This window comes from Ailuropoda melanoleuca, chromosome 11 (assembly GCF_002007445.2).
Source record: "Ailuropoda melanoleuca isolate Jingjing chromosome 11, ASM200744v2, whole genome shotgun sequence".
Taxonomy (NCBI): domain Eukaryota; kingdom Metazoa; phylum Chordata; class Mammalia; order Carnivora; family Ursidae; genus Ailuropoda; species Ailuropoda melanoleuca.
In genome coordinates this window covers 9,622,727-9,642,883 of record NC_048228.1, presented here as the reverse complement: position 1 = coordinate 9,642,883, position 20,157 = coordinate 9,622,727, and the positions used below count along the sequence as shown (strand labels likewise).

General features: G+C 40.8%; 1 protein-coding gene across 5 annotated transcripts in view; it reads right to left on the bottom strand.

Moving 5' to 3' along the window:
- Window positions 1-20,157, bottom strand: part of PRDM2 (PR/SET domain 2) — a 105,349-nt gene that overhangs the window by 63,114 nt on the left and 22,078 nt on the right. For all 5 annotated transcript variants that reach the window (XM_034671238.1, XM_034671232.1, XM_034671233.1 and 2 more), the window contains 3 exons: window positions 18,653-18,756; window positions 6,095-6,247; window positions 140-266 (listed from right to left, as the gene is read on the bottom strand). In XM_034671238.1, coding sequence (XP_034527129.1) covers window positions 140-266; window positions 6,095-6,247; window positions 18,653-18,756 — 384 coding nt within the window. The remainder of the gene's footprint in view (window positions 1-139; window positions 267-6,094; window positions 6,248-18,652; window positions 18,757-20,157) is intronic.

The window sequence follows — 20,157 nt, the reverse complement described above, 5'->3', positions numbered from 1 at the left end:
GGGGGGGGCGGCCCGGGGGCCGGGATCGCGGGCTGGGGCCGGGCCGGGCCGGGTAAGGTCACCGAGAGCCGCGGGCGCCGCCCAAGGCCCGGGCCCGGTCCGGCGGCGGCGGGGGAGCCGGGGCGGCGCGGGCGCCTACCTTTCCTGCTTTTCGGGGAGCTCCGCTTGCTCCGGGCGCTGGCTCGCTCTTCCTCAATCGCAGCTGCTATCTCGGGGTTGTCTTCCCCATTGTACCAGACCAGGAGCTCCTCGCCCGGCGCGATTGGCTGCGGGGACAGAAGAGACAGGCGCCGGGCCAATCAGAGCGGCGGTTGTTGGCGGGGCGGGGCGGGGGCGGCGCTCCCAGCTGGGGCGGCGAGCCAGGCCAGCCCGGCAGGAAGGGCTCCTTAACCCTTGGCGGCCGCGGGCAAAAACCCTCTGCTGGAGGGAGGACCTCACTTCCCGGCCCGCCTCCTCTCCCCCGGGGGCCCGCGCTGGCGGACTTGCGGCTCCGCTGTCAACTCCGAAGTGCTGTACCTTACCGAATCTTACTGTTCAAAGCCTCACGACGGCCCACGCACAAGGAAAAATAAAACACGGAACCATTTTGCCCACGAAACCTAGGCTCATGAGAAATGTAATGTAAAAGAACCCGGCGGTTTGGAAAGAGAAGTGTTGAAAGCTAATTACCAGCGTACGTTTCGGATGCCTAGAGCAAGTTCAGCATGATAAGAACTGTAAGTCACTGCACATTTATGAACGCACTGCCAATGGTATCAAGGAAATGCTAAAAGAAGAGGCGGGACGCGGGACACAGGCGTCCCCGCACTCTATGCTCTATGCACGGCCACCAACCTGGTCCGGCCCAAGGAGTATCCACTGCCTTGCCCTCTGTACCAGGCAACTTTAAAGTGCAGAAGGAAATGCCTAAAAATACCACACAGGTACTATGCTCCTAAAACATTAACTCTGAAAAAGCCACGAGAGTAGTGAGGACCACCACCACGTACTCCTAGATAAGATCCTGAAGAAAAAACTGAGTGGAAAGATCACATTCCTAAATAGAATTTAAGGAAATGGCTTATTGGCTTCTCTCACAATGACTCATCTGTTCAGAAAGTTCCCGGGGTAACAACACAAGTAAAACTGCACCGAAAACCCACCAAATAAAATAAGAATCCAACAGTCCGTTCTGACATAAATACAGTGAATGAACAAGTAAATAGGTAAGAAGGAAAAAGCTCTTCCTTAAAGTAGATCCCAACTAATCAATGAAAAATAAATAATGGAATTAGAAAACCACCACTTGGCAATCATAGCAGTAACAACTGATTCATCGACAGACGCTACTATTAGGTGGAAGTTTCAGTTGTAACAGAGTATTAGCATGGTCTCCAATCATCTCCCCATAAAATATGAATTACAAAGGTAAAAACAGTATCCTTAGAATGAGACAAATCAACATCCTGTGCCTCCTGATATCACGCACAGAAAAGATTATCATCACTTCTGGAGATCTCTGTCCAAAACACGTGACCGTAACTTAATGATGAAACATAAGGAAAGCCCAAACCCTGGGACATTCTACAAAATAACTGACCAGTTCTCTCAAAACTGAAAGGCTATACAAGACAAAGACTGACGTACTGTCCACACTAAGGAGACTGAGAAGACATTTCAACTGAATGCAACTGAGCTTTCTCTTCCTATAAGGACATCGCTGGAACAACTGACAAAATAAGGTGTATAAATTAGCTAATGAAATACTGTGTCAGTGTTAGCTCCCTGCTTTTGATCACTGCACTAGGATTATGGAAGAGGAGGACCTTGGTTTTAGGTACAGGTGAATTCCATCTAAGATGCCAGTTTAGAAACAGCATAGTTCCTCATTTTAACATACCTTCTCGTCTAAATAAAGCCTTTGAAAGTCGACTTTATTTGGTTTCATTCTCTGCAGAACTCAGTTTATGTAGTCCGAATTTTAAGATATTCTAAATTCCTTAAAAGAACAAGCTACTGTTTCCTTTGTTCCCCCAAGGATGGCTAAAACCTGCCATTTTCTTATCTTTAAACCAATGTACTATTATTTGCCTTCTTGAATCAGTTACACCTAAACCAAAAAACTAAATGTCATATACAATCTTTTAATGAGTTGAAATAGCCATTACAGATATCCTTTGGCACTCTGATGAGCTAACTCTGTTTCTGCTGAAGGAACAGGCTTTTTATATAAGTAAACTATATACATTCTAGTTCCAAATGTATAGTTTGCTTGTCTATCTTTTTGTTATAAGTCACATAATTATGGAATGGTGGTATCCTATAATATTTGAAATGATTAGCGTTCACAGAAGTAAGTGGAAGTCTTCAATAAAGCCAAAGTTAAAAAGGAAATACAGAAAGGAGGGAGGAAAAGGGAGGAAAATGTATTCCCGATATGTCCCTAACCCAAACAGCATAACCAGAACACTGGCTACCAGACACCCACTGGATATTTTCAAGATAGCTCCCAGACTCAGAGCCTAAAGCTTCCTTGTTCATTCCACTGCAATCTTCTGCAGAGTACTGACTGTACTAGCAACTGTGTGAAGATACGTATCAGCACAAACTCTTTATTTAGGAGGGTACTCCTCTGTTGTTACAAAACACAATATAAAACCCAACAATCTGTTCTTTAATATAACATTTCTCAATAGCTAATGAACTGGTGAATAGTTAAAAGCAACCTGGTTTGTTAGCTATTGAACCACCTTCAAAACTGTTAGCAGCTGAGATGATTATTATATCATTGAGCTATTTACTTCCCCCACCTCATAGTAAAACAGTGACACAACTAATAAATCTTTATGAAGAGGAAAATAATATTTTTTTTAAATCAGTGCTCGTTTGCTTCAGTACTACGTTGTTTTTTCTTCTGCACTGCTTAGCACATTTAAGATTTTGTAAGTCAGATTTCAGAAAAGAAAAATTATGTCCTTAAACATAGGAACTATAAATGTACATCTTAAAAAATAAAGTTGAAAGTCCAAACAACCTCTTTTTTATGTATTGTATTGTGATGTTCAACAGAACAACAAGACTAAGATCTTTCAACTTTTCCTTTGAGTTCTGACAGGCTTACAGAACCAAGCATACTCTCTCATCTAAATATCAGTAAATATAAACTTGAAATTTTACCAGACCAATTAAGAAGAGGCAAGGGTTCCAATAAATATTCCTGACACTAGGTCAAAGTAAGAGAAATACTCCAGAATTACAAGAATACACAAAGCACATCAACGCTCAGCCACCTACAATCTATTGGCCAGCAAGATCTCGTCAAAGTCACAGGTCAGACAGCCTCAGCTCTCAAACGGGTGAACTGAAGACTGAAATTCCTCTTCCTCCCTGTGGGCCATGAGGCCCCACCTGATCTGACCCCTGGCCACCTCACCAGCCTCATCTACCATTCCTCTCTTTGCTCCAGAAACACTGGGCTTTATTCTGTTCCTTAAAAAAAAAGAAAAAGAAAAAAAAATCTAGCTTATTCCTACTTCAAGGCCTTTGCTTCTACTGGGCCCCTCTTCCTAGACTGCTCTTCCTGCAGAGATCTTTGCGTGACTGGTTCCTTCCCAAGCTGGGGGGTAGGGAGGAGGGGGTTTATATGTCCTGTCTTCCCTGACCCCCCAGGGGATAGATATAAAATTATATAATTTTGTAAACTTATAATTTTACTCATTGTTTATTATCCATAAATTGAAGTTCTAAGAGACCAGAGACCTTGTCTGTTCTGTTCACTACCACAGAAGAATACCTGGTACACAGCAGACTTTCAATAAATATTTCTCAAATGAATGAGGAGATGAATGAACAGATGGCAGGCTAACAACTAACTTTCAGGAATTTAAAATAGTTTTTAATCCTACTACAAACAAGACTGGGGTTGAGATTTCCTAATTATCTGGGTGATAGTTGAAAAGGCTATATAGAAGCCCAGAGGAACATCACATGTAATTTATTTACAAAACCTAACCCACAGAAAGCTTAATCTCGAAGATTATAGTGAGATAAGCACTAGCAAGGAATCTGAAAGGTCTTGTGCCTACGTGAGCAAACATCAAAGGTCAGGACTGGGAGATGTCTGCAAAGACAGAACTATGTTACTTCAGACAAAGACACAGGTAAAAAGAATAGGAATGGTACAGTTGGTTAACACTTGGGAGTATTCAGGTTAGGCTAGGAACTGCTCACAGAACCTTACAACTAGTGGCTTGTTTCACCTTCACAACAACTATATTAATTGTACTATTACCTCCATTTTTACAGATGAGAAAACTAAGTTTCAGTAACCTCTCCTAGTCACACATCTAGAAGCCAGAATTTGCTCACAAGGCAATCTGCTCCAGAGTCCCCGCTCCTAACCACAGGACTATACCACCTCACCAAAAATAAGAGCTAGCATTTAGCACTTATTAGGCACTAGAGCTCTACTTCTAATAACCTACACAATCATCACGATAACCCTATCAGGTCAATACTATAATTACCTGTATGTTACAAATAAGGGAACAAAGGAACAGAAAGGTGACTGGCCTAAGGTTACACAGCTAATGAAGTCCTAATGACTTGCCTTGGGTCACAAAGCAAGCCCAGATTTGATCCAGTAGTCTGGCTTCAGAGCTCACTCTCGCAAACACTATTCTCTCTCCATTCTCAGTGTTTCTCAGATTTGTTACCATAGATGAACACATTTTAACCGGAAGTCTAATGACAGAACTCAAAAGTGTCTGAGTATCACCCTGGGCTTGCTCTCCCTTGGGCCCTCATTTCCACTCCCTTGATCCCCTCCCATTCATCCCCTCACTGCTGTTTCATCTCCACCAGGATTCTGCCTCACCAATTTAACCAGAGGTAGATCTCACTTTAAATCAATTCGAGAAACAATGAATGAATTCTTGAATCAAGTTCTGAATCCAATTTCAAACTGCAGTGTAACAACACTGCATAGTAACACCTACCAGGAGATCCTGCTATTACAATCCAGCAGAAAGAAAATGAGAAGGAAGGTGGTAGACATTTTAGATGAGAAAATACCACAAAAAAATATTTCCTATAGGGACTAGAAGGACTTGGGTCTATGTGAAGTAAAGGTCTGTCTAACTGGCTAAAGACGACAGGAAAAATACATCAAAGGAAAATTAAACCGCTGTGTTAACTAAACTTCCAGAAGTCCCAGCGCTACCACACAGGTAAAATTCACCATGCTGCAAAGCTGACCACTGTCTTCAATGCTTGCTCAAGAGATTTCAACTCCATGGAAATCATTTGTTTTCATGGACTGTCCCCCAACCTAGGACATTTTTAAATAGACGTGAATAAACAGAAACTTGAATTGCAGCAATTTTAGTAAACGTATCTATTCCAAAAAGCAACAATCATCTTTAGTGCCTCGAGCCTCCTCTTTAGAGAGCATTTCCATGCAGGATCAGTGCAGATCTGCCTTCCCAGAGAATATGAAGACGGGACAAAACCATGGACTTGCTTATTGCAGAAATGCAGCAGCACTCCACGCTGCCTAATGCTAACTGCCCTGCATGTACTCAGTGACCTTGGACCTCACCACAAACTCTAGAAAATGACCCTCCTCTTCTTTTCGTATCGGCGATTCATGTCTCCAAATCAAAAACTGGCAGAAAGAAGAAACCCATTCTGTTGAACTTCCATTCTGAGTAAAATCCAGGAAAAAGAAAAACTAATCCATGGCTACATGACACCGAAGACCAAGCCTGTGTTTTCAGTTAACACAGAAGCACCACAGCTATCGATGGTTTCCTACACGCGGACAAATCTGCCTGTCCGACAGTTGCTGGTGCATTTGTATCTTAAGGGAAGGGAAGTGGCTGCCACACACTTAACTCCTCAGTATCTATAAAGATGCAGCATGTAATTACTTAACACAATCTTCATGCCTTGGTGCACACAGAGCAGTGGCAACTGTGTACTTAAAACAAAGACCTTGTGATGTGCTGATGAACTACTTTCAAATAAAATTCTTTCAAGGTTGCCAGAGTCATTACTGTCAGTCACAAAAATTCACCCAGAGTAACTGACAGCAGACCAGCTCCAACACTCTTACCTTTAAAGTTTTATAGTAAATGGCCCTGTTGATTTCCAGCGGAAATAAATTCTGCTCTTCTCCTGAGCAAGCCCAATTCACATATCGCAGCCAGTTCCCCTTCTCTGGGTCGGTGGCATCAATGCACATCCATCCCAAATTTGGGTAATATACCTTAGGGGAGGAAGGGAGGAAACACCATTGTTAAAATAGGCGTGTCTTTAAAATGTTTCCATTTCCAACTTTCAAAACAATTTCATCATATGCAATATTCTTTTTTTTTTTTTTAAAGATTTTATTTATTTGAGAGAGAGTGAGATAGTAACAGAGATAGAGCGCACAGGTAGGGAAGAGAGGGAGAAGCCGGCTCTCTGCTGAGTAGGGAGCCGGACGTGGAGCTCAGTCCCAGGACCCTGAGATCATGACCCGAGCCGAAGGCAGACGCTTAACCCACTAAGCCACCCAGGTACCCCCATCATATGCAATATTCTACAAAACATCTCACAGAAACAAAACAAGCAACAGAGAAAAGAAAAAGATGAAAACGGAGATCCAAAACTGGTAATCCTCTTTAAGTCATTTCTCTATCTGTGCTGGAGTCATTTTTTTCTCCTAAACTTCAACAACTACAGCAAATATTTGTAATGATCTCTAAATGCTCTGCAAATACTGTCTGCACACGAAGACAAGTGATAACTCGACTCCCTAAATGTAACTAACGAAGAGCGAGCTTCCGGCAGCACTGCACCGCACCCAAGTCCCCTGAGTGTTCTGGGTTGTTCTGCAGGTCGAATGTGAGGGCCAGACTACACGGTTCAGCGGGCCCCTTTGCTTCAGTAAGTGAACGCATAGCATGGGTGATGGCACACAATGCTTTTGCAACCTCAGCTGACCCTCCAAACCTTCTCTCCCTGATCATCTGTTAGGACTAAGGTGCTATGGAACATACTTGGGAAATACAGGTGTCCTTCCAAAGAAAAGACCGGAAACCTGACCCCTCTTTCATGACTCAGATCAAACCTACTCATCCACTCTCAATGTCCCCACCCACCCCCGCCATGCTTCCAAGCACTTCTCATTCCTTCATTTTAAACAAAATCTATTTAGCAACTATTTTTAACTTTTATCTTTGTATACATATACATACATGTATATATATACATATATATATAAGTATATATACATATACATACGTGTGTGTGTCTATGTGTTACACACACTTTTACTTCCCCTAAACTAGACTGTAAAACACTTGAGTAGGTCCTGAAATAGAACCACAGGGTCAACTGACGATGGATCTGTCAAAAATAAAGCAGAAGAATTAAGTCTCTTACTTTCTCTTTAGGAAGAAAGGAAAGAATCTCAATGCTCCCATTTCTTCCCTCCACATACACAGCCAAGACTCCCCTACTCATTTCTTCTTTTCTCTCCTACCCACATTACACACTCCCTTTACTGCAGCTTTCCCTCTGGAACAAAGCTCTCACTCTTTACTCCCAGCCCTTCTGCACATGCCTTATCTCCCAGCCTGTGTCTGTCAGGAGGCAGCACCCACCTTACTAGGTACTAACCACTCTTCTTTCCTCTTGGGAGTCAGATGTCAGGCACAACACCATATGCTTTTCCTATCATTTCATTTAACCTTATGTAACAGGTTCCTTATTACCTTTTTTTTAACATGTGGAAATTGAGGAGCAAAAGTTCAACTGGACTTTCCCAAAGTCACCCACTTAATTAAACCCAAATCTGCCTGACCTTGACCATACTTAACAGCACCTTCCTTGGCCAGCCTAGTTAAAACCGCAAATCCTTCTCTTCCCATCAACCCCCAGCCATACCCCCCGATTTATTTTTCTTCATAGCGTTTATGCTCTTTTAAAGCATGAGACCATCTCCTTACTTACTTATTCTATTTAGTAACTACATCCCCACACCAGAGCATTAGCTCCATGAAGAAAAGACACATCAGCCTTTTCACTCACGGGAGCACTCCCAAGACTTGACCAGAGCCTGGCACTGAGTAGGCTCTCTCAATGAATAACTACGGCAGGGATGAAAGGATGTTGTTAAGCATGAATGTGTCACTGCCATCAGTTAACGAGCACCGACTACATGACAGGTACCATGCCAAGGAGAGTATTTTCACTGTCCTGTAAGTGTCCCCTATGAGTCTATTCAGAAATCGGCTCTCTACTGAACACTACCTGCACCACTCTAAAGAAAAGTTATCTGTGTCGCATTAGACCTCTTTTCAAACTATCATTCACCCTCTGCTCACACACACTGGTGCACGCACACACACTCTCCTCCCTGCAAACAGAGAAAGGGAAGTCCCCAGATGGTATGTTACAAAGAGACAGCACCACAATGCAAGATTTAAAGTGAAACTTCACACACCAAAATAATAGAAGGGGCTTTACTTTAAAATGTGTAAGAGACATCCGTCACGTTTGCCAGCGTGACGGGACAGGGGAAAGGGAGTAGTTGTACTTTCACACTGGCAGTCGTCTTGGTTACTTTTTACCAATTTAGGGATCAAAAGTGTTGTTTCGATTGATCACAGTGGATGGCAGAGTCCTACTCACTCCTCACTGACACACATCCAGAAATCAACGGGATGAACAGAGATGGTGCTGGAAAACCCACACTGTCAAAGGCAGCAGCTGGGGAGAGACAACAAGTCTGCCCAACAACCTGAGGATAACAATACCACCTATGCCCGAATTTCCCGGCTCCCAGGCCAACACAGACCTCTGTGGCCCATTTAAGTGAATTCCTTATTTACCTATGGTTCATTTTGTTTCAAAATGGATGAAAGCATCTACTAAGTCATACTTAAACTAAAATATTTATTTCATAGAAAAAGATGAACACCTCAATTTTTTTAAATGTGCAAAAATAATTCACAAAGGAATATACATGGCCAAAACATCATGAAAAAAACTTACTTTTAATTAGTTTAAGTTAAGCTAATTAAACTAGAAATTTAATAATCAAAAAATAACTTTAACTTAAATAATTTTTACTTAAAAAGAAAAAAATTTTTAAGAGGAAAAAAAAAAGAGAAAGACAACATCCTCCCAAACAGTGCTGATCAGAGAATAAAGTGGTATCATTTTTTGGATGGCATTTAGCAGTCCGTGACAAAGAGAGCTTTAAAACATACACACACTTTAGCCAGCATATACACTTACAGGAATTTATTCTCATGACACAATTGCCAATTATACCAAGGTGTATGTACAAGAACATTCCTAACAGTGTGCTTTATTACAGACTGTTTCCCATTAATTGCTAAGTGGAAAACACAATGGATTAGCTCAGGATGGTAATCCATGCACAGAGAAGAATACTAAGAATACTTTTTAATACTAATTAAAAAGTACTTTTGTATAAACAATTATTTGGTTTATGTGGAATCTTTTATTTTGTTACATATTTCTGTATCCCATTAAGAATTTTTCCAATGAACACACATTATTTCTACAATTGGAAGAAAACAGAGGCAACGAAAAGCTGGAGGAATATTTTTACTGGTGAAAAAGATAGAATACTACTGATGAGTGAATAAAGCCACTTATACAAAGTATGGCTTAAGATGATACCATTTTTGTTTTGGTTTTTTTTTTGGTTTTTTTAAAGATTTTATTTATTCATTTAAGAGAGAGAGAGAGCACTAGCAGGAAGAGGGGAAAAGGGAGAGGGAGAACAGGGAGCCCGACGTGGGGCTTGATCCCAGGATCCCAAGATCATGACCTGAGCTGAAGGCAGACAGTTAACCAACTGAACCACCCAGGTGCCCCACCATTTCTGTCTTAAACACAGGAATACAGGGGCACCTGGGTGGCTCAGATGGTTAAGCATCTGCCTTCGGCTCAGGTCATGACTTTGGGGTCCTGGGATTGAGCCCCCACATCAGACTCGCAGCTCAGCAGGGAGTCTGCTTTTCCCTCTCCCTCTGCCGCTCCCCCTGCTTATGCTCTCCCTCTCTCTCTTAAACAAATAAATCTTAAAAAAAAAAAATTAAACACTGAATATATGAAGAGAAAAATAATCTGACACTAAATACATGAAAATGTTAGTAATGGTTTCGTCTGAGAAGTGGGATTGCCCATCATTTATTTTTTCTTCTGTTTATCTGAATTTTCTGCCTTTCCTCCACTGACTTAGTAGAATCTCTATGTAAAAAAGAATGTGGGCGGGGAAAGCAAGTTAGTCTCCAGCATGAAAGCCCAAGTGCGACTAAAGGAAGCGAGGCCTGCTGACAGTCCTCCTCCTGCCGTCATCATCACAGGCACATTTTTTTTAAAGTATGTAGCTTTGTCATTTTTATTGAGAGTCTAACCCATGATTAGGAACGGGGATGAAAACGTGTTTTTACACAATTTCTATCTTAGTTGGTCAAACCTTGGTTTCCAATCCGAATTCACTTCAGTGACTGACACATAGAACCCAAATGTTGAGGTGTGACAGCACTCTGCTTAATGTTAACTCCTACTTCGAGGCCGCAAAAGTGCTGTAGCACCATTAGGCGAGGGTAGTAGAGAACCAACTAGAATCCCTTCCTTTCACCAAAGATAACGCAAAGGCAGGTAAAACTCCCACTCTAGCTCAGACTCAACAAATGATATGCAACAAGTCTATTTCCAAATCTTTATAATGACCAAAAAATATTTTCATAGAATCAGTAATTTTTCCTGACCCAATCTATAAAACAGTCCCTTCTAACAAAGCAAGGGTAGTGATTATGTATATACAACCAATTTTTACAAATTAACTTTCAAATGGCAATTCCCTACTTGGAGGAACACTCCATCCCAAGCACTGGCCTGGGTGCTTAATGTGCTATTTTATTTAACCATTACAAGAACCCTATGAAACATCACTAAGCCCCTTTTTTAAAACAGGACACCAGGGAAGGTTGGTAATTTTACTAGAATACTAAAGTCACTAAACATCTGAGCCAAGATTCAAATCTGGTCCCCACATTTATGCCTCCATTTCAATTTTCCTCTTTCCAAACCCCTCCTCCCATCCTTCACCTTCCCTCCATTACCCAGGCCAGGCTTCCTTTCTGCCCTTACCACTGAACACAGACTGGGTATTAACTCTTTGTCAAACAAAACATAATCTTCATACCACTCGACTTCCATTCAATTTAATCCAGTCATTCTGCAACAGTCATAAAATCAAAATTTAGTACCACTCCAACTTAAAAACACATCAAAATTAAAGCCTCCTGATGCATAAAGAACATTTTGCAAAGAACAAACCAAACTGTTAAACATACTTATCTCATGGGTTGGGGGTTAGAGTTTTCACTTAGATCCTTCCTTATCATTTACTTGTTCTATTCTACACGTGTTAATTCAAATTCATAAACTGAAAAAAATTCTCATTCAGTTAATGCAAACATACATCATTCAAATCCTCAACTGCTTGCCTGTGAGGTCCTTACCCACTCTCAACTTACGGTAACCAACTTACTTGGAAAGAAACCACTCCCAGGAATTAAGACAGAGCACTGAGGCTAACCCTAACCCTAACCCTAACCCTCCTTAGACTGAATCAACTCTCATGCAGAGATACGTCCTTTATGCATCCAAAGAGCCCCCTCCCCACAATTAAGCGTCTACAGTGATAAAGCCATTCTGTTGGCTGTTCTCTGGACTTGCCCTTCAAAGAGCTCTAACACATTATTAATGGTGGGACAGAACCTCTCCTGGAGGTTCACGCTACTGAGGCTCCTTTCCATCTTTATTTCTCTGGGGATCTAGCTTGTTGGAATTTCCAATGTTTTGATCTATACACCATTTCCCACTTTTCCTGCCTGTTCCTGGAAGACAGACAATATCTACTACCATTTATGAAGACTGACAAAAGGAGTCAAGGGGAGAGAGGAGGCTCACATCTCTACAAGCCCAACTCGCAGAGCTTTTACCTCCAATGTGTCTCCGTAAGTAAACAATAACTCAGCTTGCAGAAGTCAATTTCAGGATTTCTGCCCCCACACAGTTATTCTAGGTTTTTAGTTCAAAATATAGCCCATGCTCTCTAACATTAGAAGAGAAAGAAATTCTAAGCAAAAATGAAGATTGGTAATCTTTTTAAAAGTACTCAACTACAAATATATATTATAAATGTTCTTAGATCTCCGTAAGATCATTCAAGTGTTTTTATGTTCAAGTTCAACTAATATTTACTGAGCCAAATTCATCTACATCAAGTAATTTCATAAACGTCACCTAATTTGGGGCCAAAAAACCTATGAGGAGCTTGCTGTCCTTACGGAAAAGTGAAGATAAAGAAGAAAAAGACAGCCTCGTTTGGTGTGTGAGCATTTCAGCGAAACCATTTAATGACAGTTACATCTTCCTAAGTCATTAACCCTGCTACCTGGAAAATACCACACCTTCTTCTTGGTATGTTCACATTCCAGTTACTCCTAAGCCACAGAATTAGACACTTGGAGGGCTAGTTAAGGCCCATAAAACTGCCCCCCCCACAGAAATAACTTTCTGGGGGCTACAGACAAAAATGGATCTTTGGTACCAACTACTTCACGCCTCAGATTGCTTTAGAAAACCAAAGGCTTCTTTTTAGAACTATTTAAATATATCACTGTATCTAAAATATTCTGAATATTCTAGAAGAAGAGAAATAAAAGGGAGTCTAATAGGTGGTGGCACATTTTACTACAATAAGCAAATTTGTAGGCAATTCTAAAATACAAATTTAAAAACTAAACAGGTGGGCTTCTCAAGCCTGCAAAGTCCAGTACCACTCTCATCGTTACCAAAACATAGCACTGACTAACCCTCGACCCTCTCTTTTGGAATTACTTTAAGTTTCATACCTACAACTACACAGATGTATCTGGAAAATCTCCCAACAACAGATGCTTAATAAATGTTCACAGGTTTGAGGTAGGTGCCCCAATCAACATTCAATGGATCAACAAAATAACTTATTCTATTCTTAAATTAGAAAATTTTAACACTGTGGGGCGCCTGGGTGGCACAGCGGTTAAGCGTCTGCCTTCAGCTCAGGGCGTGATCCCGGCGTTATGGGATCGAGCCACATCAGGCTCCTCCGCTGTGAGCCTGCTTCTTCCTCTCCCACTCCCCCTGCTTTGTGTTCCCTCTCTCGCTGGCTGTGTCTATCTCTGTCAAATAAATAAATAAATAAAATCTTTAAAAAAAAAAAAAAGAAAATGTTAACACTGAACAATGATTGTTTAAGGATTCCATATAACCCTATATGCCATAGAGAGAGAGAGAGAGAGAGAGAGAGAGAGAGAGAGATGGCATATGTATATTTTCTGGGGAGATTTTCAAAAGGGCCCACAACATAAAAAAGAATAAGAACCTCTGGGCTCTGCTAGCAGGAAGGGCACGGACTAGGCAACCAAGAAGCTTGGACACTAGGCCAGACAGTACCGACAGCTTTAAGACATCAAGCAAACCACTTCACACTCAGATTTCTCACCTGTGCAAAGATATAGGGCATTTCCAGTATTCTTTTATTCCACAAAAATCTCCATGGGCTATATCACTGGTAAACTATACAATAGCACACGTTATATGCCAAACTCAGTTCTCCAGAACGTAGGACAGTGGTAAAAGCACATGGTAAAAGCTTCAGAAACAAGGGTTAAATAAGGGAATAAATATACTCCCAAAGAGATTTTTTTTTTCACCAGACTAACCTGCCAATCTGACCACAGGTTAACTTATTTGGGAAGGTCACTTCATTCTATTTTGACCCCCTCATCTGTCCTAAAGTTCCACAGAAAAGAATATGATTGGCCTAGAAGCTTCTCTGACCAACTCTACAGCTACTCCACTTTTAAGTACCAAGTTCAAAATCTTCCCACTACTATTAGCCACATAGCTTCACAGTAAGCCTAAGACACCAGACATCGCCACGCTCACTCCTGCTGCTTTTCCTTTCTACATACTGAGACCAGGGCTCAGCAAACTTTTTCTGTAAAGAACCAGCAATAAATATTTTCAGCTTCGCAAGCTATACGGTCCCTGTCAGAACTACTGAATTCTGCCACCACAGGGCCACAGCAGCGATCTATAACATGCAAACAAATGAGCACAGCTATGTTCCAATACAACTTGATTCATGAGCTGACATCTGAATTTCATATTATTTTCATGTGTCACGAAACATTTGATTTTTTTGTTTCCACTTAAAAATGTAAAAACCACTCGTAGCTGCAGGGCTGTAAAGAACAGGTGGCAGGTTGCGTTTCCATGTGACCTGGGTTTCTTCCTCTGGTACTACTCTGGTGTGGGTTAGGAGCTGGGAAGAAGAGCTGAATAGTACTTTCTGGAAAAAGGTTCTACAGCATCAGCTGACTGACTACTCTCTTTTCTCTTCTCACCCCCATTTTTAACTTAGAAATAATCTGAAATTATAGGTGTTGAGCTAGCAAAGACTAGGGAATGCACTTGCTAACATCTAATGCTAACAGTGCAGACCGATAAAAAGTTTTTCACTTCTGGGGTGCCCGGGTGGCACAGCAGTTAAGCGTCTGCCTCTGGCTCAGGGCGTGATCCCGGCGTTGTGGGATCGAGCCCCACATCAGGCTCCTCTGCTATGAGCCTGCTTCTTCCTCTCCCACTCCCCCTGCTTGTGTTCCCTCTCTCCCTGGCTGTCTCTATCTCTGTCGAATAAATAAATAAAATCTTTAAAAAAAAAAAAAGTTTTTCACTTCTGAAATAATTAAAGTCCCCTCATCATAGAGAAATAACTTATCAATTTTGGTTGAAACACAATTCTACGTCTTTCCACCATCCCCGACTCAAAATTTGTTGCCTAAACGAATATCATGCAAACAGAAGCAGTGAACTATTGGTTTTCATTTATAAGAATGGGGCTGGGGGAGGGGCGGGGGGAGCACTATAAAAAAGATTAACAATACTGGGTTTTAAAAAGCTAGGAAAAAATATGTATTTTTGGTGGTTATGTAAAAGTGCAATCCTTCTGGAGGTCTGCTAGCAAACTTCACCAGAGATTAAAATGTAGTTAACTTTGGACTTAACAGAAGATAACCAGACAAGTGAGCATACATGTACATAACAGTGAGTTTCATACTCAGAAGAACTGTTAATATCACGAAAAGATTAAAACTATTTAAATGTTCAACTGGTTAAACAGTGGAAGGAAGCAATGGAATTCTAGAGGCCCATAAGAAATAATGATGTAGATGACACGATTTGACATGCATACGTCCACACCATACTGAAAGAGAAAAGTACGTCACAAAACCGCATGTGCTGCTGGATCTCAATTGCACGAAGTGTCTATATATGGTGTTTGTATATGCACCAGTGTATGTGAGAGACAGAAGAAAAACAGAGGCAGAGAGTCACAGACTTAGAAGAATGTTCGCCAAAATATTCACAGATGATTTTTACTTTCTTGTTTATAGTTTTCAGTATTGTTTACATTACTTTAAAATGACCATGTATTACATTTATAATTTAAAAAAGACTTATTAGAACCTACACCAAGAATGAACCCTAATGAAAACCAGGAACTTTAAGTGATAATGATGTGTCAGTGCAGGTCCATCGAATGTCTAATGCACCGCTCTGCTATGATAGTGGGGGGAGATGGCGGTGTGCGGCATTCTCTGTCTGCTCAATTTTGCTGTGAACCTAAAACTGCTCTTAAAAAATAAAGTCTATTTAAAAAAAAAAACTTATTCAAACAATTCATAGGCAAACAACTCAGAAGTGCATCTCATGGGAAGCGATCTGAGACCCATGGAAGTGAATCTGAAAGGCTTTTGTCAGAAGTGGTCAGAATACTGCAGAGGGCTCGGTGTGTGGGGGGGTAGTCACCGCCAGTCTTACACCAAGTCCAGCAGTTAAGCTGGCTAGCTAGCAAGCAGTTCCTCCCCAGAAACTGCTCAAAGAATGCTCTCCTCTCAGGAGAACCTGACTGTTTTGTGCATTCACCCTGAGGATACTTGACTGTTTCTCTCCCTTGTTTCTGCTTTAATACAACGTTTTCAGTGAAAGCTTAGAGGACTTAAGACTGTGTTAAGATAATCAAGGGCTCAGGAAAAGCAATTTAACACTTAGATTAGCTTTAAAATGGAGTTCTAGCTGGGGCAGGAGACCAGGCTGCTAAAAGATAAGCCAATCTTAAGGGGCTTTAATGGAAGAACAAATGCCAAGATGAGATTTTAATGATAAGCAGTTTCTGTTACGTTAATGAGAGGCATTCTGATGCAAGCCTGAGGCTAAGACCAAGGTTGGAATAAATTAACGGTGATAGACTAAATTTTATTTGGTATTTCTTTTTCTTTAGAAGAAACAGATACATTCTGCCTGATGCTTCCTATACTCCGCCTAATGCGTACTTCTACATATATGCCAGCTATATCTCCTTTTACTTTAACAGAGCAGAAGGCTTACAGGTTTCTGTATGGAATACACACACCTTGTAGTCGGAACTATCTGAATGACGTCCAGTTCTTTTTTTTTTTTTTAATTGCAAGAAGGAAAAGCCAACCTTGACAAGAACTAAATCTTTAAATCTAACAAGAACTGGCAATGTCATAGGATTCACCCATTGTAGTCGTATACAAGTAGAATGCCTTAAGTTCACGATGCAGTATTAACACGCTTATAGTAGAAGTCAAATCCCTAATGGGTCATGGCTCCAAATTACAAGGTTCACCAAGCTGAGTATGAACTCATACTACATATGAATTTCAATACATATGAAACTTAATTCACAAAAGACACTATTAACAATTTACATACTATGCCCAAAAATCTCCCAATTGTTACGTTGGGTAAAATAGGTACAATAAACGTAGGTGTAATATTAATATTCATGACATTTGTTCAAGCTTAGCGTTATACACACAGAACTAGACAATGCATTTCCTGGTTTCCAGACATTATCTAAGATTAGCACTAACCTGTGGAACATATTTGTTAGTTTCCCTTGGGAAATTTCTAAAATTAAAAATGCCATTCATTTGAGGGCATAATTTTGTGGTCAAAACATTTTTAACCATTCAGACATTATCTTGAGTAATTAATATTCTTTGGCTGGGCAGTTCTCCTACAAATATAGCACTCTTTTACCTCAGAAGTAGTGAAACAGCATAATAATGTGATTATTCTCATGCTAAATCCTCATTTCCTAACGCCCCTTGGGATAATTTTCATCAGATTTAAAGTAAGGGATTCACAAAAAACGAAGAAAGTCAAAATTACTGGAAGAAACTGAAGGAATCTTCAAGTTAAGAAACACTGCTGGTCACACTGAAAACAATAGCAACATACCTCAGATGTACAAATGTCACAGAACTTCTTGATGGAAAGTATCCAGACATTTCCTAGGCAGATTTTATTTTTAGTCCTGTGTATGTTTACGTGTGAAACAGATGTGAGTCAATTTAAGACCATCTGATAGAAATGCTTTTCTAACCGCCGAAAAACTTCACTTGTTTTGAAAAGGAGTCACACCAACTGAGATCCTATCAGAACACAAGGAGTTTCCCCAGAGCACCTGATCTGAACCAAATTCCACATAAACACCAAATTTGCACGCAGCGCTCCAGGAAACAGTAACAACCTGCTTTATCTTCATGGTGATCTTAATGAGGTATTTTTTATTAATCCCATTTTTAAATTGAGGGTTTGGGGGCCCAGAGGTTAGGTACGCAGAGAGTCACAAAGATAAAGGTAGGATCTAAAGCAGGGCAATCCAATGAAACACTTTTAAATGCCTCACTGTGAGGCAGGAGACATGGGTTCTGGTTCTCTATCAATACCACTCTCAACACGGGAGGAGCAATGCACCTCTACTCTTGACAGCTTCACCTCTGTAAGGAATATGCTACCGCTCTGCGTGGCCCTCCAGCATCCTCGTGAGAACAAGAAAGTAACAAAATGAAAGCCTCTGAGGAGTCCAAAGCCCTGTGTAAATGTGCCATGTGCTAAATATATCCAACTTGGAATATTCCAGCAACACAGAGATTAGTTTCTAAAGTACAGAGAAGACCCTAATGGTGTTTTGTTTGTGGCCGGTAAGGAGTGTCTTTTACAGTACCTATCTGGAAGCCTCCAAGCGATAGCCCAAAGTCTCGGCTGTCACGCCGAACACCCTGAACAAGGTCATATAAAAAGTGGACTTGACATTTATTGTTGAGGACAGCCAAGCAGCTTCAAAAGACAAATGTAAACAGCAGCTGGAAAAATATTCTTGAGGGGCACCTGGGTGGCTCAGTCAGTTGTGCACCCAACTCTTGGTTTCGGCTCAGGTCATGATCTCGGGGTTGTGGGATGAAGCCCCAGGTCAGCTCCCCACTCCGCAGGGAGTCTGCTTCCCTTCTCCCTCTCCCTCTGCCCCCCCAACCCCTCCCCCCCAACACTCTCTCCCTAAAATAAATAAATCTTTAAAAAATATATATTCTTGATTTTTAAAGAACATATTAATAGATGACTTTTAGTTTCAAAATGTCAAATCCTCAGAGAAGAGAATGATTTTTTTAAAAATGTATAGAACGCTGATAAACAAAGAACCAGAATTCCTTCTTACCTCCCACATGTACACATTATTCTTAACCTGAGATCTTTTTTTCTTATCACCAACAAATGGCCCAAACTTTTTGCCCTTTAAAATTGGTTTAGTGGCCCAGACACCTGGAAGATAAAACCAATATTTTTATAATGTTATTGTGGTTATTTTAAAGATTGAAGAATTAAAGTCAATTCTGTTTCACAATAGTTCAAAGGCTAGCAAGATAATGTTAGATCAACGGAGAGCAAATGAAATCAAGTCTTCCACGAGGATTTTTATTTTTCTTATTTATATCCTTCTGTAGTTCCCAAATAGTCTGTAAAGAACCTACATGGTTTTATAAGTAGGAAAGAAATGTTTTATATTTGTTTCTATTTTTTTACATGTAAAATTACCCAGATGGTACAATCACAAATACCTGGAGAACAGCACAATCACAACTAAAGAGAAAAAAGAAGAGAAAGGAGTGAAACTAGAAATAATTTTAAACTCCTCTTTCTACTTTTCTGCAGATTTCAAATGGTCTCCAATGACCATGAATTGCTTTTATAAAGGCTTGGAAATGCCAATTTGTGAATAGTATTTTTGAAGTTTGTTTGCTCAAAGTGGAACACCCTCTCCTCGCCAGCTAAGTCTCCTGACACCTTAGCTGCTGGAACAACTCACTTTGCAGAGCTTCCAACAGCCCAGTTACACCTGCTGCTGCTCCGCCATATTCCTCGGCTGTTTCCGTGTTCTGGACACTGACCAGAAGGCAGGCGGACAAGCTGAAGAAGCGGCAGGCAAAATGGCGGGAGACAGCCCTAGAGTCAAGGGAACCAGCACCCAGGGGTGCCGCTCACTGACAACAGTCCTCTGGACAAGTTCCCTCATCTCCTGCTCTCAGAAGATGCACAGAAGGAAGGTGAAGGCTGAGACAGTCCTGTCCAGCTAGGAGGTTCAAATTTCACTCTCCTGTAGGTCTATGAATCCAATTTGATAACAGAGCTAACAATCAATTAGTGGAGCTGTACAATCAACCACCTTCACGTGAATGATACAATCTAAGTGCTCAAGTGACTGGCTGAAAAATTTTTCGATGAGAATTAGGAAAAGCATTTATTAACAATTTATTCACACACATATATACATAAACTGGAATATCAGAAATACATCTTAAAAAAAAACAAAAAGGGATCCAAACATGATATATTCCACAACTGTACTTTGACTAAATTTTTATAGTTTACTAGGTCCTTAATGGCCTTCTGTCTACAGCTTGGGGCACAAAAACAAGATCAAATACATAAAAGCTGGGTTTGTATTCAATGAGAAAATCCAGCCAGAAGCATTCAGATACACTCAGGTCGTCATTCATTCAAATACCTACTGAGGTCCAGAACGAGTCAGGTACTGAGACACAAAGATAAGTAAGAAATGAAGGCACTCACAATCAATGAAAGGGGCAGATGTGAAAACAAATACAAAATACTGAAATAAATTTAACAGCATACTCACACTCAAGTCCCAGTGAAATCAGAGAG